A 25,251-nucleotide genomic window follows, 5' to 3' on the forward strand; every position below is an offset into this window, starting at 1 on the left:
AATTACATTTTAATTTTTTATATTTTTTTTTTCAAAGAAATCCAAACAACTTTATTTGCTTATTGAAATTTATACATGTTTCCGTTTTTTGCGGATCCGCAAAAAACGGATGAGATACGGAAACATTTTCAGGAACAACGGATCCGCAAAAAACGGACCGAAAATCGGGATATAGAGAAATACTGACGTGTGAATGTAGCCTTAAAGTGACACTGGTCAGATTTGCAAAAAATGGCCAAGTCCTTAAGGTGAAATAGGGCTGAGTCCTTAAGGGGTTAAAGGGATTTTCCTAGGAAATTCAGTATTGATGATCTCAGGATGGGTCATCAATATCAGATCAGTGGGGGGTCCAAATCTCGCACCTGGTTTTGACTCACAATAAGGGCTCATGCCCGTGCTGAGGTCCGCAGTGCACGGGCATCGGGAATGGGTCAGTGATCCGAAAGATTCGGTCCCCACCGCAAATAAATAGAACATGTTCTATTTGTTTTCTGGTGCGGAGACACGGACCGAAATTCTACGGAAGCGCTCCGTAGGTTTTTTGTGGGATTTCGCTCCCTGACTCTACACTGCTCCTTATATTGCAGATTGCGGAGCCATTCAAACTGTTTGTGAGACACAGTCCGGGCACGTTTGTGTGTATGAGCCCTTACTGACAGAAGTAACTGACGTGTGAACTTGGCTTTAGACTACAACTAAATCAGGACTGGTTGCCCTGAGGGGCTACTGTCTAAAAAGAGTTGTCTCTAATGAAATAACCCCTTTAAGGCCCCTTTCGCACGAGCGTGACGGATTAGGTCCAGATGCGTTCAGTGAAACTCGCACCATTTTGCAAGCAAGTTCAATCCGTTTTGTCTGTGATTGCGTTCAGTTTTTTCCGCGCGAGTGTAATGCGTTTTGATGCGTTTTTCACGCGCGTGATAAAAAACTGAAGGTTTACAAACAACATCAGTGAAAAGAAAAAAGAAGGGGCCTAATGCATCCGATTCGGTTTCCTAGAGTGTTTCTTGAACCTTCATGGTCATTAAGCTAAATGGGGTTCTCCCGGCTACAGATATTGATCACCTATCCTTAGGTGGGATCCGACACCTGGGAACCCAGCGATCAGCTGCTTCGGGCAGTCACGACTCGCAACACTGAAACATTTACAGCAGCACAGAGCCAAGGTTTGCGGCCCCCGTCTTGCTGGGCTGACGCATCTTCTGTTCATGTCGTGGCAGTGTTTTGGCTGCTTTGTATGTTCATTCTCCTCATTGCTACAATCAGGGCTCCTGCACACGACCGTGTGCTCGCCGAGCCCGTGCTGTCCGCAATGCACGGGCACCGACCGTGGGGCAGCCTCATGCGGATCGCGGACCCATTCACTTGAATGGGGTCCGTGATCCACATCCGACGGTCCTGTAAAACAAAACACGCAATGCAACAGCTCAACCTGCATGCCAAGACGGTCCGCACCACAAAAAAAATACTGCATGCACTCCTTTTTTTGCGGTTTTGAGGCACGCACATTAAACCCACGGAAGCACTCTGTAGTGCTTCCGATCTGTGCCTCCGTTCCACATCGCCCGGATTGCTGACCCTTATTGTACAATTGCAGCCGTCTTGCTGCATGTTTTGCTATATGCATGAGAGGAATCGCCTGTGCATGACCTGTGTAAATATATGTAATATTTGCCCCCCCCCCCCAGTGCACAATCGGCTTTAGGTACAGCGCCCTGATGACATCACTGCCTGCCCCGTTCCTGCTGTCAACTGCGTTGTTTAGAGATGCAGAGCAAAAGACACTGTTCACACGTTCAGGGTTCAGAATTAATGGCATCTGTCAGCAGTTTTGTCCCCATGACACTGGCTGACCTGTTACATGTGCACTTGGCAGCTGAAGGCATCTGTGTTGGTCCCATGCTCATATGTGCCCGCCTTGCTGAGAAAAATGATGTTTTATTATATATTGTGGGGAACCGTACTCACTTGACCAGTGTACAGAGGCAGGGACACCAAAACGTTCAACAAAACCTCTTTATTTAGGCTTTTTCATCAAAAGTACAGCCAGTACATCCGGGTCAAGCAGTCGTAGCACACTGAGGGAGCATTCACACGAACGTGTGAAGCCCATGCCCGTATTGCAGACCGCAGTTGCGGATCCTCAATACACGGGCACCGTTCCGTGTGCATTCCTCATCACGGATGGGGACCCATTTATTTCAATGGGTCTGCAAATCCGGAGATGCGGAACGGAACCTTACGGAAGCACTACGGAGTGCAAAGAGATAGATCCCTATACGGCTGCCACACGGCAGGTGCCCGTGCTTAGCGGACAGCAATTCGCGGTCCACACCACGGGCACGGGCTTCACACGGTCGTGTGAATGCTCCCTGACAGTGTTACCTCACACTGTCTCGATTTCCTCCAGACTGACACACCTAAGATCCAGCAGCAGGATTAAATAGGCTCCCTGGACATGAACATGCCTCAAGTCCCGGACTGGAACCTGGGGAACAGGCACCCACCCAACACATTGCCTGTTCCCAGTAAAAGCCTGCCCTGAACTAGCTGAACCAGCTACACTATCTATCTATTTTCTGTGTCCACCAGCTAACTTAGTGGACACCTAGACTAGGGCTTTTACTCCACCAAGGCCGGGCACCTTGGTGGCACATTCCTGGTAAGCAACCCGCTTTAGAATGCTTCCTGCAACATTCTGGGTGACACATATCGCCCCTCATAGATGACTCCTGTCACCGCCTCACAATATGCAAATGAGCCTCTAGGAGCAACGAGGCTCTGCTCTCTCTGCAACTGCCGCGTCCTCTGCACTTTGATTTGACAGGACCAGGCAGTGAAAACATCATCACACCTGAAGCACGTGGCACAGCACAAAACTATACGAAAAGTCAGGGCAACAAGCGATCACTTGTATACTGTCTGACCCTGTTAGTCAAAGTGGAGAGTTGCAGAGAGAGCAGAGCCTCTAGGTGTAACGACAACGCCCCCGTTGCTCCTAGAGGCTCATTTGCATATATTAAAACATCATTTTTCTCAGCAATGCGGACACATATGAACATGGGACCGACACAGATGCCTTCAGCTGCCAAGAGCACATGTAACAGGCCAAGGTACAGATCTGCTGATAGATGCCCTTGAAATCGATTTTTATACAGTACACAAACAGACGCCCTTAGGGCGTGAATACTTTTTAGCGGCCCTGCCAGTAGTATCGGTAAGGAATGTATGAAGAAGTTTCTGGAATCGGCCGCAGTGGAGGAGGATGATGACGTTTCCTCCTCTGATTTAGCCTCGTTACGCTTGTTGTCCGCAGGCTCTGAGCCTCTGTCGGTGCTTTGGTTGCTCCTTTCTTCCACAGCGCAGGGCAGGTAGTGGCGCCCACTTTATTTAGTAGGGTGTTTTATGTTCTCCAGAATGCAGCTTTATTGCTCGCTCTACGTACGGCACATCAGAGGATAGCGGCTCCCCTGACAGACGGTCGCTGCCTCCTTGTGCTAAAAGCAAGATGTTTGGTCTTCTGTTTGTACGTGTCACACCGGATAGAAAGCCAAGGTTAGAAGAAGCAATGGCGGTGCACGTGGAGCTGGGGTTGTGGGGTTCACTGCTCGAATATAGAAAATGTTATTTGCAATTTTACCTGTTTGGTTAAAGAGAAAGTGCCATCATAACTTTTCGGACTATAGGAACCCGTAGACTGGAAATGACACCTATGGGAGAGCATTGTGGGCATGCTCTGTGACCTGTGCAAATGTTATTGTGCAGGGAGGGGGGGTAGATAGGCTGTGACATCACCTAGTGTGAATGGTGTTTTCTGTGTTATCTGTCATTGTAATCCTGCCTGTGATGATAATGAGATGACCGCTGTTCTTCAGAACAGGGAGTATCTGCACATTTGGTATTGTGGTCATAGTAAAAACTGCAGTAGATATATAGTAATATATTTAATATAAATTGATTTAAACAATAGGTCATTTTCTGATGACACATTCCCTTTAATACTCTGTTATTTAAAGGGTTATTCCAGTTGTTAAGGTTTTCCCCTGTATACAGGATAGGGAATAACTATTAGATCAGTGGGGGTCCTACCACTGCCATTCACGAGGACTGGGAAGCTGTACCCCTCGGAGCTCTCCGAAATGAACGGATCGGCAGGTCGAGCATGCACACTGCTGTTCCATTCATCTTTAGGGGAGCTCTTTTAATAGTGAAGTGCTGTACTCCGCTGTCTGTGGAGCTCCTGTAGAGATGAATGCAGTGCGCATGCTCTACCTGCCGCCCCCGAGGGGGGCTCCGATGGGTGCAGCTTCCCCGTTCTCGTGAATGGTGGGTGTCTCAGTGGTAGGACCCCCACTGATCTGGTAGTTATTCCCTATCCTGTAAATAGGAGATAACATTTAACAACCGGAATATCCCTTTAAGTCTAGTGTGTCTACAGCATGGGTATCACATTGTACAAGAAAACCAAGGATCATCTCATAATACAATACGATTGCTGTGAGTTATTTTTTTCTTCATTTGTTGATATCCGCTGATAAAGCCACGAATGATCCTCTGACCCCAGACTGACCTATAAATTAATTAATTTCATTTGAGAATAATCATGCGCCGTCATAATGCCGTACTCCCTTTTTTTTCTTAACCTTTGCCTCCAGTCGGGCACTTTTTTTTTTTTTTTTTTTTTTTTTCCCCCCCCACTCGCCCAGTTTATCCCTATGGCAACTTCTTCGGGTGTATAACCTATATTATATAGTATGTAAAGGAGGGGGAAAAAATAAGACGGACAGTATTAGTCATTACTGTGATTTGTGTTGTCCTGTTCTGAGCATGAAGGGAATCTGTCAGTATTGACCATGCTAGATTGCTGCCAGAACTAGGTATTGGCTAGGGAGAGCAGGGTGTATAGCTTTTATTATCAGGAGTAGCATGAATATGAAGTTTTATTCTGCCAGGTTCTGCATCAGGAGGTGGAGCATCACTGTGAAGCGCTCTCTGAATTGAGCTGCTTCACTGCCTCTCCCCTCTGACCCAAAGAATAAAATTACCTTACTTAAAGGGGTTGTTTATCCCCGGGGGCTTTTTTCGGCAGTCCTCCTTACATGGCAGGACCTGCGGACGCAACGTGCCTTGCTCCTCACCGCTAGGACCACTAAACTCCCCGTGTCAACACCTGGTTTCACACGAGTCACTGTGGCCATTCATTAACTGTAGCAGCCACAGGACCCGTGGCTGGAGAGCGAGGGAGCAGGTAAGTATGCTTCTGTCAGCAGGTCTGGCATAGGGGGGGGGGTCTGCATGAAGACCATGCAGGTGAACAACCCCTTTAAAGGGGTTGTACGGGTTCAGAGCTGAATCCGGACATACCCACATTTTCACCCCGGCAGCCCCCCTAATATGAAATGCTCCAATGCTCTCCTTTGCCCTGCGCTGGAGAAAGGCTTTTTATGGAGATCCGGTGACGTAGCAGGCTCCATAGGGACTGCTAGGTGGAGGCTTCCGCCCAGCAGTGATACCGGTGACGTCGTCGGGGCTAATGGGTGGTCTTTAGCCCTTTGAAATGGCTAGGGCATCGCTAAAGCCGCCCATCAATGCTGGTGATGTCACCGGCCACATCCCTAGGCGGAAGCCTCTGCCTAGCAGTGTGAAAATATAAACATGCAGCCCTTGCCATGCGCAATACAGTTATTCAGTAAGTCCCATGTCCCCAAAATGGTACCAACGAAATCTCTCATCTCGCTTTCATCTCCCACTAAAACAAGCCAACATACGGCCACGTCAACAGAAAAATAAAAAATAAATGGTTTATTAGAATGCAGCGACTTAAAGGGTTTTCCCAGGAGTTCACTATTGATGGCCTATCATCAGGATAGGTCATCCGTATCTGATTTGGTGGCAGTCTTCTTACCCCCGGCACCCTCGCAGATCAGCTGTACGCCATGCCATCTTCCTAGGCCAGTGACGTTCATCAGCCTGTGTGCAGCTCAGTCCCATTCAAGTAAATAGGCCTGAGCTGCAATACCAGTTAACGCCTCTATACATTGTATGGCGGTGTGCTGAGAGGAGGCCACAGTACTCGCCAGAGCACCACTGCTAATCAGGGTGGAGGAGGGGTGCCGGGAATCAGACCCCCAATGATTGGATACTATCGGCATTCTACTACCACAAAACTCACTTTAAATTGTATTATTATTTAGTTATATTGTTATATTATATTCATTATTATTTTTATTACAGTCCCGTAGAAAATGTATGCCAGTGGGCATACTCAACCTGTCTCTCCATCCACTATGAGGACGACACTATGCAATCATTTGATCTTTTCATATCAATGCATTATAGCAAGACTGACAGCCCTAATATAGTCCCAGACAGCCCTATTAGGACCCTACGGTTGCTTTTGCAGGGGAGACAGAGGGAGCTGCCTAGATGCCGCGGTCGCTATACTGTAGGATAGAGGGGTGTTGACAGCCGGGATCAGAGTTTCTTCTGATCTCAGCCATTACAGTGGAGCCTGGCTTCAGTGGATGCTGAGCTCCAGCAGTGTTCATTGGGTCTGCTATTAGCCCTGCCCGTAGGGGTGGCCTAATATAGCATTCAGGTTTGTGATAAAAACAGAATCGTGCCTCACTGAAACAGCGAATATTTGGAGGGTTAGTTTCTGACGTCCATATTCCCAAGACGTATGGACAACAGTTGTCGTGAAGGTAAAACTTGTTTGAATGCTTCGTGTCACCAACATTTTTGAGCAAAAGTAAAAAAAACAAACAGGTTAGTCCTGGTAAAATACCTAATGTATATTTTTTGTTTTTTTTATCTTTGCACAGATACTTCATCTCAGGACGCACAGGATAGGATGGATCCGTTCCGACCTCGACATCGAAGGCCCGATAAAGCCTTGTACGTTCCAAAGGCTCGACGGCCAACAGCAGACAATGGACCCGCCAGCACTGAAAACCCATTGGGTGCCTCTTCAAGTAAGACCCCTAACCAGTACCAATACAGGAATGCCACTGAGAACTGGAATCCCGCCGGCCGGGAGCACGGAGACCGCCAAGATAGCAGGTTCTCCAGATCGCCCGATCCCAGGAAGCAGTCCGAGCATGGAGCCCAAGGGACAGAAAAGGCTGAAAGTGATTCATTATGCAAAGAATTTAATAGCCTAACCGTTAAGGAGAAGACGACGAGCTCGGTGGAAAGCCGCGTGTCCTCTTCGCACATCGATTCTTCTGCCGCGGTTAGTCGCTCATCACACGAGACCAGACCTTTTCACGCCCGGGCCACCTCTGCCAGCCATCCTCCCAGAAAACAGTACGACTTTAAAAGAATTACGTCCGAGGAGACATGGGCAGAATGGGACAGGGTCAGAAGGAAAGCACAAGCCAAGCGAAAGTGCTCTTCTGGGAAACCGGAATGCTGTGCAGGTCCTTTAAGAAGAAACGAGGACAGGTTTCCGCCAGACGTAGCCAGGTTATCCAGCAGCGCAGAGCAGTGTGTATGTCATCAGGCCAATTTAGGTTTACCGTCTAATACTGTAGAGAACAGCTGGGAATGCAAAGTAGAGAATCTAGAAAGTGCGACCGTACGGCAAAGTGCCGGCGCAGACAGTGCGGAAGTAATCTCTGTAGGTGACGCTACTAAAGCCCCATCTGGACAGCTTACAGTCTTAGAAAGCAATGCAGATAACACTGTTAATGCACCCCTGCATGAAAATGTTACAGAAAGAGAATTCGATCCTGCTCCTGTAATAGGAGAGCACGTCTTAGAGGAGGAAGACACCGCCTCCGAGCCCAGCAGCGGCGCTGAAGATGAGCCACCGGCTGATCTAAAAGCATGCCCATCTGAGAGCGCCGGAGCTGGACTAGATGGTGTGCATACTTCTATATCGCCAGTGCTGCAAGGTGTAAGTGAAACGTATGGGGAGCAGGAGGTTCAGGAGGTTGATATATGTTCTTATTTAGATTCTTCAGAACTAGAGGATAGGGGTGGCACCATAGATTTCGAAAGCATCATCGAGGTGGCAGAACCCAGTTTAGATCAGCAAAGTAGTGATGAGGGGGAGACTCTAGAAATACAACCTGATCCAGTAATAGCGGTGCTACCTCAAGTATCGTCGGAGGCTCTGGTGATGTCCGAACCAGCCAGTCCAGAGCCCGATACTATAGCAGCGGACACAGAGGTCATTGGTCCTGCACTGGCGAGCCTAGATGCTGTAGAGAAGGCGCCCACCATGGAAAGTGGGGACTCTTTACCAGCAGGGGTGAAGGTGGAGGCTCTTGAGGCACCTTCAAAGCAAGCAGAGCCTTGTCAGAAGGAAGGTCATGCCGAGCCGGGTATGTGCCCTGCTAGCGAGGTAGTCTTGGACTGTTCGGTTGACCTGAAGGAACGTAATTCATTGACTGGAACTGACTGTGAACTGGAAGGGCGTACAGACCAATGTGTGGCCTCTTTGGAAACCACTGATAAAGCGGCTCCATGTGCAGCGAGTACCGCGGAAGAAGAGGGCTGGGATTCTCTCTTTAATGATGACGGAGAGTGTGTTGACCCCCACCATAACCAAGAGGTAATATTCTGATTGTTGGGATTCAGCTTATTTTCATTGACTTGAGGTCAGGAGCTCATATTCTTTTAACCAACAGACTGCTGTCAGTCAAAGAACTGATGTGAATTTTTAGCCATATTTCACAATTGCTGGTCCAGAGCACCAGTCCCCTGCTTTATTTCACAAAGCCGCTCAGTCCTCGCTGTCTGGAGCCACCACTAGGGGGAGCACACTGCCTACGCAGTTATACAGCTCCAACTGAACTGTAGCTTATAAGCTTCCCGTAGTGGTGAGTGCAGACAGACAGAATGTTATCATTTGTATGGCTGTTAAAGGGGTTTTATCATGTAGAGAAAGTTAATACAAGACACTTACTAATGTATTGTGATTGTCCATATTGCTTCATTTGCTGGCTTCATTCATTTTTCGGTTGTATTATCCAGGGATTACGACCACCCTGCAATCCAACAGTGGTGGTCGTGCTTGATAGAAGCATTTATTCAAAGGGGGTTTTCTGGGACCCAGCAGGCCCACAAACCCACTTTTTTATTAGTCTTATCTTGCCTGTGGAAGAAGGATTCTGATAGACTTGCATCTTGAAGTTGCGTCGTCTGGCTGCTCGGTCATGTTGTTTGCCAGGTTTCTGGTCTGGTCTATGGGACGGGGACATCGCTTCTGCATTGGGCAGGGCAAGAACAATTAATCTCCCTGACAAATGTGCAAACTCCTGAATCCGCCTACTATAGTTCTGGACCCATCAGCAGGGGAAGCGATGTGCCATCCATAGGCCAGGAACCCGTGACGTCTGCAGAAGCAGGGTTCTCAGAAGAGGAGCGTCGCATGACTGTTATCTGCTTGCACTTTATAAGGGTTATCCCAGGAAAAAATGGGATAGGTGATAAATATATGATCACTAGGAAGCGGATCCTGAGCCCCACCACCATTGCACATCCTCAAAGCGGGGAAATTTGAATGCAGCGGTGGTCAAACATGCACGGTGCTGCTCCATTCAAAGTCTGCGGTGCTGATGGATATAGCAAGGCCCTGTTTTGGAGTTAGGTGGAGATCCTAGAAACGGGGCCCGTATCGCAGACATATGCCATACAAGACCCTTTAAGTACCAGAAAACCCCTTTAATGCTATGGCTATGTGAAGATAGGATTTGGAGCTTTGCATATGGTTTTCTGATTAACCCCTTTTTGGATGCATGCTGTTTGTTGTGACTGCGCATTTCAGAGCCACGCTATATACTAAAGATATGATGATGTCTCTTGCGTTTCGTCTAGCTGACCTCGAGAGGAGGAGGAGGAGAAGGAGACAGCCCTAAGAAGTCCCGATACAACTACTACGACTATGAGCCTAAAGAGTCTGACATGGATGATCTGGAGCTGTCACATGTCATCGAGATCTACGACTTCCCTGCCGAATTTAAGACCGAGGATTTACTCCGCACCTTTGCCAGTTACCAGTGAGTCTTATTCCCTAACAGGGGTCGACGACCTCCGGCACTCCAGCTGTTGTGAAACTACAATTCCCAGCATGCTCCATTCACTTCTAAGGGAGTTCTGTGAACCGCTGAGCAACGGATCATATTGGGAGTTATAGTTTCACAGCAGCTGGAGTTCCGCTTGTTGCTCACCCTTTGTCTGTAATGTTGGTTTGATGATTTACTCTATAGCCAATAAACAAGATCACTTTATTTTAAACATATCTGACTCTGGGAAAGCTGGGTGACAGTCCTTCTGCCAACATTACAGCTCTAATAGTGATGGTCACTCAGGCTTTACAGGCTACTGAACAGCAAATCTGCCTAAGGCTTCATGCCCACGACCGTTGTTTTGGTCCGCATCCGAGCCACCGTTTTGGCGGCTTGGATGCGGACCCATTCACTTCAATGGGTCCGCAAAAGATGCGGACAGCACTCCGTGTGCTGTCCGCATCCGTTGCTCCGTTCCGTGGTCCTCAAAAAAATATAACCTGTCCTATTCTTGTCCGTTTTGCGGACAAGAATAGGCAGTTATATCAATGGCTGCCCGTGCCGTTCCGAAAAATTGCGGAACGCACATGGACGCCATCCGTGTTTTGAGGATCCACAATTTGCGGACCGCAAAACACACAACGGTCATGTGCATGAGGCCTAATTTATAATGTCATGCGTGTTCCACTCTCATCACTGGAGGAATAAGCAGATTATTATTTTTTTTGCCCTGTAACCTGGAAAGCTGGGTGATGATCCTTGGTTATTCATTGTGCAGGCTACTAGCAGCCATGTTGGTAATCATCCAGCTTTTCCAGGAAATGCTATATAGAAAGTAGAACTTTTAACCTCTTGATAGAACGACTTAAAGAGGAGCTGTCACCTCTTCAGACATGTTTGTTTTAGTAACTGCTTGCATTCTCTATGTAATAACAAGTCTGGAGCATCTATTCCTATGACTATATATTCTGCCGTTACTCTTTTATACCTGCAAGAAGCTATGAATGAATTGTCAGCAGCTTGCAGTAAAGGTACAGAAGGGTGTTACCAGTTGGGGGGGGGGGGGGTCCCTGCACATTCTGACACTAGCAGCAATGATTGGACAGAGTCAGACACACCTTCTACCGGTAACACCCAGCAGTACCTTTACTGCAGACTTATAGCAGGAATAATACAGGAATGGCACAGCATTGTCATTAGAATAGGTGCTCCAGAATTTGTGTTACATGGGGAATGCATGTAGTTACTAAAACTGACCTGTCAGGAGAGGGGACAGGTCCCACTTAAAGGGGTTGTGTCATCTCAGACATTTGTGACATATCATTAGGCTATGCCACCAATGTCACCCCTGGGACCCGCACATATCTCTAGAACTGGGCCCCCAAAGTGAACGGGAGCTCACCATGCATGCACAGCGTGCCTTTCATTCACTTCTGTGGGAGTTCTGAAAATGGCCGACTATTTTCCCAAGTCCCATAGAAATGAATGGAGAGCACACTGCGCACGCGTGGACCCCATTCCATTCACCTCTATGGGACTGCCTGAAATAGCCGAGCCATCACACCACCTATTTTCCTATAGAAATGAATTGAGGGTGGCACGCACGCTGCACTCTTATTCACTTTGGGGGAGCCCCCATTGTAGACATATGTGCGGGTTCCCAAAGCCAGTGCTTGGCTATATTCAGCACTCCCAAAGAAATAAATGGAGGGCAGATGTGAATGTGTGGTGCACTCCTGTTCACTTTGGGATCTCCGTTCTAGAGATAGGGGCAGGTCCCACATTGGAGGTGAGATAACCCCTTTAAATTGCAGGGCAGTGTATATAGCGACTAGGCACAATAGCCAGACTGTATATACTGCCCCTGGTAATGGCGTATATGTGTCATTCCTTTCTGCTGCTTTCTGTGTGACTTGTGCATTTGTACGTCTTATTGTTTTGCAGGAAAAAAGGTTTTGACGTCAAGTGGGTTGATGATACTCACGCCCTCGGAGTGTTCGCCAGTCCTATCACAGGTATGAGAACCTGCCTTCTTATTACGCCTCAATGACATTTCCATGTCCGTTTGACGTCCCTAGAAAATCTGTGTTTGGTCCGTGTGTCCGTTTTTTGCCATCTGTATTCCACAGACACCACTCAGCCGAAAATGAATTTATAGGACATATGCTACCAATGTTTTAGTTGGTAAAATCAGGAAATCTACCACCTTACCCCACCTGGGACCACCCACTTATGGGTGGGGATTATGTTAATCCCACCCATTTCTGGTCCAGGACATTCCGAATTTGCAGAGGCTGTCTCCGCATGCTGCCTTTGTATTGTTCCTTAAAAGGGATTCTCCAGGGTTAGAAAAACATGGCTCTTTTTTTTGGAGAAACAGCGCCACACCCATCTGTGTATGTGTCTGGTATTGCAGCTCAGCTCCATTGAAGTAAATGGGGCTGAGCTGTTATACCACCGCATAGGCATGGCGCTGTTTTTGGGGGAAAAAAATTGCCTTTTTCGATCTCATCTCCTTCCTGATTATCCTTTTCCCATATCCTGGGTCTCTGTTCATTGCTGGTTGGTTACATAATGAGAGCCTATTCTATCGTAATATAACAAGTGCATTGTTGGATTTCAGCATGCCTGATCCCTTGTCCCCACGACAAAGTCTAAAGAATTCCCCCCGTCCAGATGCACAAAAAAATAAAAATTAAAAATCCATGACATGCACTAAGATCATCGGTAAGAATGCAGACAGTGATGGCGGTGAGATACCGATGATGAATGGATGTTTTTTCCTTCAGCTCGTGACGCGTTGTCCAGCAAGAACCCATTGGTGAAGGTCAGACCATTGTCCCAAGCCACCCGAGCCTCCAGGACTAAAGCTCGGACCTGTTCCGGTAAGATGGAGCGCCTCTCCGTTCATTCTTATAGCCGCTGTAAAGCCATCTGCGGATTAAAGGGGTATTCCCATCTCAGCAAGTGGTGGCATATAACTAGCATGTGCCATCACCTCATGGGAGACCTCTGATCCTGAGCACGAAGGGGCAATGAATCAGCGCTGCAGCCCCTTCACTGCTTTTCCACTGCAGAGCAGCGCTCTTGGACACCCGCTGTGCAAGGCAACTTAAACCGTTTGAGGTGGGAATACCCCTTTAAACACCCCAGGCCAGACACATGGATTTCATTACCCTTCCTAATGACGAGTGAAATCAGCAGAAAGCCATAAAATGTGCACAGATTTTTTTTCCGGCTTCATGTTAACACCATTCACGTGAACATTGTCTAAGGCTAGCTCCACGCATGCTGCCAATTTCCGGTATTCCGGGGTAAGAACAGAATATCGGAATCACTGGATCTGGCACCGTTGGTGCCTGACTGATCCCATTCTCTATAATCGGGTCGATTAGGTTTCTGACACGAATTTTGACGGCCAATATACTGCCGGACATCCACTGTGTGTTGAGGAAAATATTCTATCCATCGAAAGGGTTCTTTACTGTAAGAGCAGGGAGGCCGAGACTCTGCCAGAGAAAGTTGTGATGGTTAATTGGATGCAACATATTAAATTAGAAAACAATATCTGACTTTTCTATAGACAGCGCCCCTCTTGTCTATAGGCTGTGTCTGGTATTGCAGCATTTAAGTGAACGGGGCTGAGCTGCAGTATCAGACCCACCGCCCCTATATAGGAATATTGTACGTTACACTTGCTGGGTTTTTATAGATCCCAGGTATCTCTTGTATATGCAGTTGGATAGGGTTTGGGGGCTCCGGTTTATATTTTGCAGCCTTGAAGCCATGGCCCTATAATCACTTGCCATGTCTCTAAATATTCGTTTTCATAGATTTTTTTTTTTTTAAATTTATTTTAATTGCAGCAGCCTGCAGAAAGGCAGCCATGACTATATTTACATATATTTACGCTCCTTACAAAGTCCATTCAATATTAATAAAGGGCTGGAATCGATACAGACAGGATTGCAGGTCTTGTTTGCATTATCGCTGCTAAAAGGAAGGAATGACCTTGGCGGGTTCAATAGCACAAGGGGTGTAAAGGCAAAAGTCCAATAGTCGCTAAATGACAAGTCGCCCCGGAGGGAACACCTTGAAGACTGCAGGACGGGTCCTTCACCAGTCCGTCCTTGGAAAGGCGCTGGAAACGGCTCCCTAGAATATACCGAGTACAGTAGTGATTACTTTGAAGGATAATGGAGGTTGGTGCAGAGTGTAGGTTATCTGCGTGGTTACATGCAGCAGTCAGATGTGCCTCCGGCAGTAGCTGGCTCATGCTTTTTGCAGAAACCATTGGCGCAGGCGAGAAATCGCTACTCGTTAGACCGTGGGCAGATCTCTCACTCTAATCTAGTCAATACATGACTTCCCCATCATATAAGAAGTCAGGAGCATCTTTTCTTACAAATCTGTGTCGTTCCTCTGTTGTTCCTCCTGGAAATGTTTGAATAATTGACCATTGGATGGTACCGCTTCCTTGTGGTAAAGCTTCTCCAGTGATGAGTGCACATGTGTAGGGATGCATTGTCGCCTTAGGCTAGGGCTACACTGCAACATGTGTCGCGTGACATTGATGTTGCACCAATGTCCCACGACCTATTTTGTAATGCTAGTCTATGGTGTTGCACTGCGACATGACAGTCGGACAAAAATTTATCCTGGATGGATTTTTTTTGCGGCTGTCGTGTTGCAGTCGCAGCACGTCACATGTCGCTGTTTAGCCCTAGCCTTAAAGTTGTGTTTGCAGCAAGTGATGGCATACTGTTAGGCTATGCCCTCACTTTATGATCATTAGGAGTCCAGCTGCTGGGACCCCTACCAACCCTGAGAAGTGCAGTAGGTCCGCGGTCTTCTTGCAGCTTAGTCTAGGCCATGCAACGTCAAGTTCATCAGTCACGTGGCCTAGGCCGTTCAAGTGAGCTGAGAGACGGCCGCAGCGCTGCGAGCACTGGTGTCTTCTTAAACAGCTGATCAGCGGACCTCCACCGATCAGATACTGATGACCTATCCAGAGGGCACGCTCTCAGTGCACTTAATTGCTCAAACTGCATATGACTTAAAAGTCCTCATTACGTTCAGCTGAGCTAGCCCTACAAGGCATTGTGCCCGGTATAGCAGTGAATTTCCTGATGACAAACCCCCCTTTATTCCACAGCATAATGTGAATGAACCTCCAGATTGTCTGATAGGTATTTATGAAATTATAGAGTGATTCTGCTCGTCCCAGGTAGACCATTTAATGTCCAAGCTTTTAGCAGCAGCAAAGGGGAACATCACGCCGAGGAATGAGCCGGAATTCTCCCGGGGTTCAGAATTTTCTCGCTTTCAAGAACTAAAGTTGTTTCCGTGGACCAGTGATCTTGACCTGACTGTGTCCCGTGCTGAGGGAACGCTGCCCTATGGAAGTGTCAGCAGCAGAATTCGTGCATTCTCCTCACCGCCCGTTGAACATTGGGTGAAGATGTCTGGCGATGACTTACACTCCTCAGACAGTCCTCATGCTTAGAAATCTTATGTGGAAAATATCTTCTTCTGCATTTACTGGGGGCTTTTCTTTTATTTCCCCCTGCTTTATGCTTTGAGATTAGATTTGGATAAATTCGGGGTCACAACTGAGGCTACTTACATCTGGGTGGGAGTTTATTACTAGATGTTTAGCTGACATCTGCCTCCCCTGACCACCTCCGTACACTTACATGCTTCATTGAGCATCCATGTGTTCTGTATGGGGAGAGCTACTGCCAGAGATCGCTACTCAAAAATGATAGGATCAGGTATGTTGAAATCCTACTGCCTGATCCTTTTCTCTCCTGTTATTAACTAGTCCAGAGACCCCACCCCGCCCCCCCATTAGATGGTTGGCTGGTTCAGAGGACATTAGCGTGTATGGCCAGCTTTAGCATCTGTGTAAAAAATATTTTAGCAAAGTTCCTAAACCCTTAGGATACCAGAGGTTTTTTCGTTTTCATTCTTCTTCCCTGTCTTCTTGAGCCATAACTTATTTTTATTTTTTTCGGTTTACATAGCTGTACGAGGGCTTATTTTTTGCGGGACAAGTTGTACTTTCTAATGCCACCATTTAATACGGCATACAATGTAGTAGGAAGTGGGGGGGGGGGAATTCCAAATGGGGTGGATTTGGAAAAAAACGCAATTCCTCCACAGTTTTACTGGTTTTGTTCCAACGCCGTTCCGTTTGCGGCAAAACTGACCTGTGCCCTTCATTCCCTGGGTCAGTACGATTACAACGATACCACATATGTAGAGGTTTTTACATCTAAATAGTTAAAAATTCATTTAAGACTTGCAGATTAAATGCCCTTGCTCTCTTGAGTGAGACCCAGCAGATTTAAATCAATTAGCGTGAGATCCTGGTTTTACACCCTTTAGATGCCGTGATCTCACTTGATCACGGCATCCAAAGGCTTTAATTACCGCAATCACGTTATTTCCAGTCGCTGTAATCAGCCTCAGGTCTCTGTGTTTGAAACAGCACAGACCCGCCAGCCGTTACGCCCGCTGCACGTGCGAGTGGGCGCCATGTTTGCCCATCTATGACCATGTTTGTCCTATTTAACATTTTAAGTTAGAATATCACCCATTGTTCAGCCCTCAGGCAAAACAGAATTTGGAGATTGTTCTTCTTTATTCAAGGGGAAACGTCCACTTTTGCATCTAAAATGAGAAATGGAAGAACTGTGCAACTAGAGTGATCAGAAATCTCTTACTGTTTTGAGAATTCAGGTGGTATAGGATCATATGTCTCCATGGTAACAGACTACAAACCAGCCTGGGAAGTCAGATCCTGTAATCCTATTCCCTTTTATCTTTTTGCTTACTTTAAAAGGGTGTTTTCCATATTAGACCTTTTATATGATATCCCCAGATGTGCTTTAAATGTCTGATGGATGCAGGTCCCACCTATCTTCAGAGCACTTCCTGGTGAGGTGGCCATGAAGTCCAGGTGATGAGCGAATGGAGAGTTGGCTGCTCATACATGTGGATGTCTCTGCTTACTTCTCTGGTAGTCACAGAAGATGACTCCAATAGAAGTGAATGAAGAAGGTGCAGATGTGAACAGCCGCCTCTCAATTCACTACTCGGTGTCCGCTTCCATAGACGGGCCAGGAATTGGGGAAACCCCCCCCCCGGGACAGATATGGGTCCCAGATGTGGAAAACACATCTGTCAGACATATTTGGCTTATCGTATGCAATGCCATATATGTCTACGGTGGAACTATCCATTTAATCTACCAACCCTATATTGGCAGTAAGTAAGGGGAGTGTGACTGCAAGATCAGACTACAAAGGTTAGGTTGTAGTCTGTTACCATGGAGACCTATTTCTTCATAGGCACAAAATATAAGGGTATTTTTAAATGAGACTTTCTCTATTTTAGATGCACTGGAACATTACAAAGAATGATTGTGAAGTTGAGCAAAAGAAATTTTTTTTTTTTTTCTTCCATAAATTATCAGGTCACATTTTTTCTTATCTTTTATTAGTCCTTTGTGCCCTGGGCTTGACCCAATTATCATTCATATTATCGTGGCATCCATATATACAGCGGTTTTCATTAACCGGCGCGCATTCCATCTGCAATTATCTTAAGTGTCACAGTAATTTGCGCAACAAGTCTTTTTTATTGGTCAGGAAATCTGAGTTGGGGAGAATAAGGATCTGAGCTCCGGAGGGGATGGAGACATTTGCAGCTCTTTCGATGTGGTTATTGTATGAAACCCTGTACTTTTTATTTCTTCTTTTGTTCTTGTGTGACTTAGACTTTCTGCAGCCCGCTAAAGACCGCCCAGAAACGTCTGCGGTTCTTGCAAGGAGACTGGTGATTAGTGCCTTGGGAGTACGAAGTACCCAGAGCAAAGCCGAAAGGGAGGCTGAGCGCAAGAAACTCAAGGAAGCCAGAGGTGAGAGGAAGCAATTAGATTGAGCAGCGTCTTCTGTTCGGTGGGACTTTGTTGTTAGCAGCTGCGAACGCTATCAAACTGTATTAAGTGGCACAATCTTCTCGCTGCATGCGCGCGAGTACTTATCTCGTCTCCTTCTCCGGCTGGAGATGAGCAAGGCTTACTAGTGGGATCGTGACATTTCTGTCGCTTTGCAATCAGGTTCAGAGTGACATAAAGACAATGGGGTTTATTTAAAGAGGCATCCATTAAAAAGAGTGAAGCCATTACATAATTGATCTATGTACAGCCCTACAACCCTAGATGTGCTGCGGTCAGCGCTGACCACGGCACGTGCGATGTCTGTGCAGGGAGGGCGCACCCATTGGGTCCCCACGCTGCTGTGACGGGGATCCGATGGCTTGGACAGCAGCCCGATGCCTTCCCTGTATGCTTGTGAGATCCAGCCCCCTGGATCTCACAGGCAAGCTGGCGGAAGTGTAATACACTTACAGCAAATGCATTACAATCTCATAATATATATTATATTAGTTGGTAGTCACTGAGGTGGTGGAAATTTGCATTTGGCACTAGTATATTATAAATGTAATTATAAATTAATAAAGCCCTTAGTTGGTAGTCAATTTATAATTTACATTTATAATATACTAGTGCCAAATGCCAATTTCCACACCATCCCCCCCCCTCCTCACTGACTTTATTAACCCCTATCAGACCTCAGATCAGCCCTTTTATTAACACCTATCCGACCTCAGATAAATAAAAAAACTCACCTCTCCTGCGCCGCGGCTCCTCTTCATCTCCAGGTCCGGCGTTTGGCTCCCCTGTGTTCTCCGGCCCGCGCTGCACTGTCACCTGACAGCGTGCAGCGTCAGGTCATAGTGCGCGCACTACGTCCTGGCACTGTACGAGGTCAGGACAGTGCAGAGCGGAACCCATCAAAGAAGACCAGGGACGGTAAGTTTCGGAAGCGCTTGCTGCGCTTCTTCACCGCTCCTGGCACCCGATGCATACTAGTGCGTGCTTCCATAATGGAAGCGCTCACTAGTATTCGCTTTATACACATTATCGGTATATCAGCAAGGTTAGATGCAGATACCGATAATGTACAAAATCCTGAATATCGACCGATAATATCAGTACTTCCGATTAATTGGTCGATCCCCAGTTAAAAAAATGTATAAAAAAAAAAACGTTCCTTTCCCAAAATAAAGTTTAATTTTATTTTTTTTTAAATAGGGAAAAAGAGAAAAGAAGACATATTAGTTATCGCCGTGTCAGTATCGACTGGTTCTATAAAAATATCACATGATCCACCCCGTCGGGTAAACGCTGTAAAAAAATAAATGAATAAAAACTGTGCCAAAAAAGCCATTTTCTGGACACCTTGCCTCACAAAAAGTGTGATACCAAGCGATCAAAAAGTCTTATGTTCCCCAAAATGGTACCAATCAAACCATCATCGCATCCCGCAAAAAGCCCCTACCTAAGACAATGGCCCAAAAAATAAAACAAATAGGGGTCTCAGAAAATGGCAACACAAAAACAAGATTTTATTCTGTTCAAAAAGTCTTTCACTGTGTAAAACGTAAAAAAAAAAAATAATAGACACATTGGGTATCACCGCGTCCATAACAACCTGCTCTATAAAAATATCATATTATATGCCCCTCAGGTGAATGCTGTAAAAACGATGCCAAAACAGACATATATTTATTTATTTTTTTCGTATTCAGGAGAAAATGGTTAACATATTATGGGGTGCTTTTTCTACAGTTACACCTTGTGAAAATGAAAAATTTGCGGCTAAAGCAACATTTTATTGGAAGAAATTTTCATTTTCACAGTCAAATTCCAAATTCCGTAAAACGAAGTTGTAGTTTTGAAACAGCTGGAGAGCCTCAGGTTGAAACGGCTGGAGAGCCTCCTATGGTGAAGTTGTAAAAGAATTTAATACTCAACGCCAGGTTCCCCACACAGTACAGCTGATCTCTCAGTATCCCATCAGAGGAAATTCCCGCCATTCACTTATTTTTGCTTGACCATTCTAACGTAAAGAGATTGTCCAAAGTGATCAACCCCTTTAACCCCTTAAGGACCGGGCTCATTTTCACCTTAAGGACCAGGCCATTTTTTGCAAATCTGACCAGTGTCACTTTAAGTGCTGATAACTTTAAAACGCTTTGACTTATCCAGGCCGTTCTGAGATTGTTTTTTCGTCACATATTGTACTTCATGACACTGGTAAAATGAAGTCAAAAAAAATATTTTTTTTGCACAAAAAAATACCTAATTTACCAAAAATTTGGAAAAATTTGCAAATTTCTAAGTTTCAGTTTCCTCTACTTCTGTAATACATAGTAATACCTCAAAAAATTGTGATGACTTTACATTCCCCATATGTCTACTTCATGTTTTGAATTGTTTTGGGAATGATATTTTATTTTTTGGGGATGTTACAAGGCTTAGAAGTTTAGAAGCAAATCTTGAAATTTTTCAGAAATTTACAAAAACTCAATTTTTAGGGACCAGTTCAGGTCTGAAGTCACTTTGCGAGGCTTACATAATAGAAACCACCCAAAAATGACCCCATCTAAGAAACTACACCCCTCAAGGTATTCAAAACTGATTTTTGCATACATTGTTAACCCTTTAGGTGTTGCACAAGAGTTATTGGCAAATGGGGAGGAAATTTGAGAATTTCATTTTTTTTGTCTAATTTTTAATTTTAACCCATTTTTTCCACTAACAAAGCAAGGGTTAACAGCCAAACAAGATTGTATCTTTATTGCCCTGACTCTGCCGTTTACAGAAACACCCAATATGTGGCCGTAAACTACTGTACGGCCACACAGTAGGGCGTAGAGTGAAAGGTGCGCCGTATGGTTTTTGGAAGGCTGGTTTTTATGGACTGGTTTTTTGACACCATGTCCCATTTGAAGCCCCCCTGATGCACCCCTAGAGGAGAAACTCCCTAAAAGTGACCCCATCTAAGAAACTACACCCCTCAAGCTATTCAAAACTGATTTTACAAACTTTGTTAACCCTTTAGGTGTTGCACAAGATTTAATGGAAAATAGAGACACAATTTCAAAATTTTACATTTTTGGCAGATTTTCCATTTTAATATTTTTTTTCCAGTTACAAAGCAAGGGTTAACAGCCAAACAAAACTCATTATTTATGGCCCTTATTCTGTAGTTTACAGAAACACCCCATATGTGGTCGTAAACCGCTGTACGGGCACACGGCAGGGCGCAGAAGGAAAGGAATGCCATACGGTTTTTGGAAGGCAGATTTTGCTGGACTGTTTTTTTTTTTTTTTACACCATGTCCCATTTGAAGCCCCCCTGATGCACCCCTAGAGTAGAAACTCCAAAAAAGTGACTCCATTTTAGAAACTATGGGATAGGGTGGCAGTTTTGTTGGTACTAGTTTAGGGTACATATGATTTTTGGTTGCTCTATATTACACTTTTTGTGCAGCAAGGTAACAAGAAATAGTTTTTTTGGCACGTTTTTTTTTTTTGTTATTTACAACATTCATCTGACAGGTTTTATCATGTGGTAATTTTATAGAGCAGGTTGTCACGGACGCGGCGATACCTAATATGTATACTATTTTTTTTTTATTTATGTAAGTTTTATACAATAACTTCATTTTTAAAACCCAAAAAATGTTTTAGTGTCTCCATAGTCTGAGAGCCATAGTTTTTTCAGTTTTTGGGCGATTATCTTGAGTAGGGTCTCATTTTTTGCGGGATGAGATGACTGTTTGATTGGCACTATTTTGGGGTGCATATGACTTTTTGATCGCTCGCTATTACACTTTTTGTGACGTAAGATGGCAAAAAATGGCTTTTTTTACACCGTTTTTGTTTTTATTTTTTTACGGTGGTCACCTGAGGGGTTAGGTCATGTGATATTTTTATAGAGCAGGTCGATACGGACGCGGCGATACCTAATATGTATACTTTTTTTTTTATTTATGTAAGTTTTACACAATGATTTCATTTTTGAAACAAAAAAAATCATGTTTTAGTGTTTCCATAGTCTAAGAGCCATAGTTTTTTCAGGGTCTCATTTTTTGCGGGATGAGATGACGGTTTGATTGGTACTATTTTGGCGTACATGCAACTTTTTTGATCACTTTTATTACCTTTTTTGGGAAGTAAGGTGGGCAAAATTTCAATTTTCTCATAGTTTTTATTTTTTTATTTTTATGGCGTTCACCGTGCGGGGAAAGTAACATGACCGTTTTATAGATCAGGTCGTTACGGACGCGGCGATACCTAATATGTGTAGTGTATTTTATTTTTTTCATTTTTATTCAGTGATAAATGTTTTTTTTTTTCTTAACTTTTTTCACTTTTTTTTACATTTTTGTGACCCAGACCCACTTGGTTCTTGAAGATCCAGTGGGTCTGATGTCTGTATAATACAGTACAGTACAATATATATTGTTCTGTACTGTATTTTACTTACACTGAACAGATCTATGCTTTTAGCACAGATCTGTTCAGCACCATGGACAGCAGGACGCCTGAGCAGGCGTCCTGTTGCCATGGGAACCTTCCCCGTCTGCTCAGAACTTCACAGACGGGGAAGGGTAAGCACGAGCTGAGGGGGGCTCTCTGGGGGCTGTCGGGGGGCTCTCTCCCTCTCCATCGGGGGGCTGCAAAGGCACAGCAGCCCCCCGATGGAGAGGGAGGGAGCTCCCTGACCGATGACAGTTAACTTTTTCCATACAGCGGTCCGTACGGACCGCGGTATGGAAAGGGTTAAACGGCTGACATCTGCACAGATGTCAGCCGTTTATACCAGGGTGCCAGCAATGTGCTGGCACCCTGGTATAACCCACTAGAAGCCAACGATCGTTCATGGGGAGGCGGGCGGGGGATCGCGATCCCGCCTGCCGCACCGCCCGCCTCCCGCACCACCCGCCGGCATAAAATCGTGCAGGGGTGCAGGGGGGGTGAAAAATATAGATTTTAGCCACTCTAAAGTTTCTGATCCCCGCGGTCAGGGCCCGCGGGGATCAGAAACTGCAAAAAGCGCAGCAAACCGCAGGTCTGAATTGACCTGCGGTTTGCTGCGATCGCTGATACGGGGGGGTCAAATGACCCCCCCCTGCATTGTTACGGGATGCCGGCTGAATGATTTCAGCCGAAATCCCGTTCCGATTAACCCCTGGGGTGCCGGAATACAGATTTTAAGTCAGGACGTACCGGTACGTCCTTGGTCCTTAAGGACTCGGGAAATAGGGCGTACCGGTACGTCCTATGTCCTTAAGGGGTTAAGGCCCACCCTTTTTTAAATCGGGGGCGTCCTCTTCAGAGGCATTGCCAGTGTTTGCTGTGGATGTCGTTGACACACTTGGATACCCAAAATAGTGCCGCTATCTGTCTGCAGCACCCACAAGCGGAGGTTTGCATGGCTGCACAATGGCCGCACATATGCAAGCCGCTGTATAATGTAGCATAGTCTACTATGCTATTCTGTACACCAAAAAATGAAAGGTATATCCGCCTAAAGGATGCTAAAAAGAATTGTCATCTGTCGGGTGACTAGAGCCCTGTGGAAAAATCTGATGTTTATGTAAACTGAGCCCAATGCCTAGTGCAGCATGTTAAATTGGCCCTGCAATAATCATAACACAATTTAGCAGTTTTGCCTGAAGTGTTTAAATCGTAACTGTAATATTTTTACAGGACAGGAGTTTTGAAAAAATTTGTAACACACTTTTATTAGAAAGTTGTTTCATTTTACAGGCTGTAAAGAGTCTGCTTAGCAAACCTTTTAACTGAGCTTTGGTAAGGATAGTCCGTCTTCAGCATCTACTGGGAGCTGAAGACAACTATGTGTACATACAGAGGCAGGCTTCTCAGCCGGCCTCTTATCTCATTATACAAACCCCTGCCTCCCACTGCCTGTCTCCATGCTTATCTAACTTGCTGCCAGTGCTGACCATTGGCAGCTCTGCTCATTTATCTTTATCCTCTGCGCTCCTCAGTTACTGAGGGCAGGGAATAGAGAAGAACGGGACTGACAATAAGTGTACTTTGTCCCTGTATAACTACTGTCAACACTAAGTGCTGGAAGCCCCGTTCTTCTCTCTCTTCCCTTTTAGATACTGAGTACATGGAAGAAGAAGGATAACAAGGCTTTCAGCGCTGACAGCAGATATACAATGGCATAGTACACAGTGGCAGTCCCGTTTTCCTTTTTCTTTCCTGCACTTCGGAAATAGAAATACACAAGCGGAGCTGCCAGTGGTTAGTGCTGGCAGCATGTCAGATAGGAAGGGAGATGGGTAGAGAGGGCATACATAGGCAGGCGATGGGGTAGTGAGATAAGAGGCCGGCTGAGAAGCCTGCCTCTATGTTCCACATGGTCATCTTCAGCACTCAGTAGATGCTGAAGACAGACTCTCCTTAGCGAAGCCCAGTTAGAGGGTTGCTAATGAGTCTTTCTTTATATCCTGCTTTCTAGTAGGTAATAAAGCATATTACAAAAAGGTGTAACATCCCCGTCCCTACACAATATAAAAAATAGAGCGAAATGTCAGTTACACTTTAAGCTTCCCTCACCCTTCTGAAAGTACAACTAGTGATGCCGGGTAGCATTGTGCCTATGGAATACAGATAATGCCTCCTTTCCTCAGAACGTGTGTGAACCGTGCGCTGTTTTTGATAGTGGCGTTCTTTTAAGGCTCGAGTCGCTGCACGCTTTGTGCTCTTGGCCTCATTTCGCCTCGCTGCGGTTATGAACTTGTCATTGTGACTGTCACATTGCACTGAAACGCTGTAAAAACCGTGACAGTTGTGTGGAATAAAAGAAGAAAACAAACATTGTGCTAAAATGTATTTATCTCGGAGTAAATGTGTTTTCAGGCGATTTTCTCTTTTTACCGGTGAAAAAAAAAAAAGCACCTCGAATTTCATAAATGCGTTGTGGCGTGTTATTGCTCGGCAGTGCTTTGCACTTAATGGTTTTCATTATAACAGTTTATTCCTCAGTTAGCTACGTGATGTAGATATGGCAGATCCTGCTCTCCATGATCTGATATCTGCACATAAATGGAAAAAATAATCTGGATTCTATGTCTGTCCCTGATTATGGCTGTTTTACTTTTTCCAATGCTAGTGCCTGTGGAGCAGAAGCTTAAAAAAATGGGAAGGCTGAGAGGCGAGCTTTCTGCAGCAGCAACCTGCCCCTCTCCTTACTGTATCTGCAGTGGAGATGACAGACCAAGCCTCACTCCATCTCAGCTAACGCCCAGTTAAAGATATGGGACCAGGGGTAGATGACAA

The 25,251-nt window shown here is 45.6% G+C and overlaps 1 protein-coding gene across 3 annotated transcripts in view; it reads left to right on the forward strand.

The window, feature by feature from the left end:
* R3HCC1L (R3H domain and coiled-coil containing 1 like) overlaps nt 1-25,251 on the forward strand; it is a 46,944-nt gene that overhangs the window by 15,930 nt on the left and 5,763 nt on the right. For 2 of the 3 annotated variants that reach the window (XM_040437096.1, XM_040437095.1), the window contains exons 2-6: nt 6,825-8,560; nt 9,826-10,007; nt 11,961-12,031; nt 12,806-12,901; nt 17,800-17,940. In XM_040437096.1, the coding sequence (XP_040293030.1) occupies nt 6,854-8,560; nt 9,826-10,007; nt 11,961-12,031; nt 12,806-12,901; nt 17,800-17,940 (2,197 nt within the window). In that variant the 5' untranslated portion in view covers nt 6,825-6,853. Of the gene's footprint in view, nt 1-6,824; nt 8,561-9,825; nt 10,008-11,960; nt 12,032-12,805; nt 12,902-17,799; nt 17,964-25,251 lie in introns of those variants that run through there. The other variant, XM_040437097.1, reaches the window with a different exon arrangement.

The sequence above is a fragment of the Bufo bufo genome, chromosome 6 (genome assembly GCF_905171765.1).
Source record: "Bufo bufo chromosome 6, aBufBuf1.1, whole genome shotgun sequence".
Taxonomy (NCBI): domain Eukaryota; kingdom Metazoa; phylum Chordata; class Amphibia; order Anura; family Bufonidae; genus Bufo; species Bufo bufo.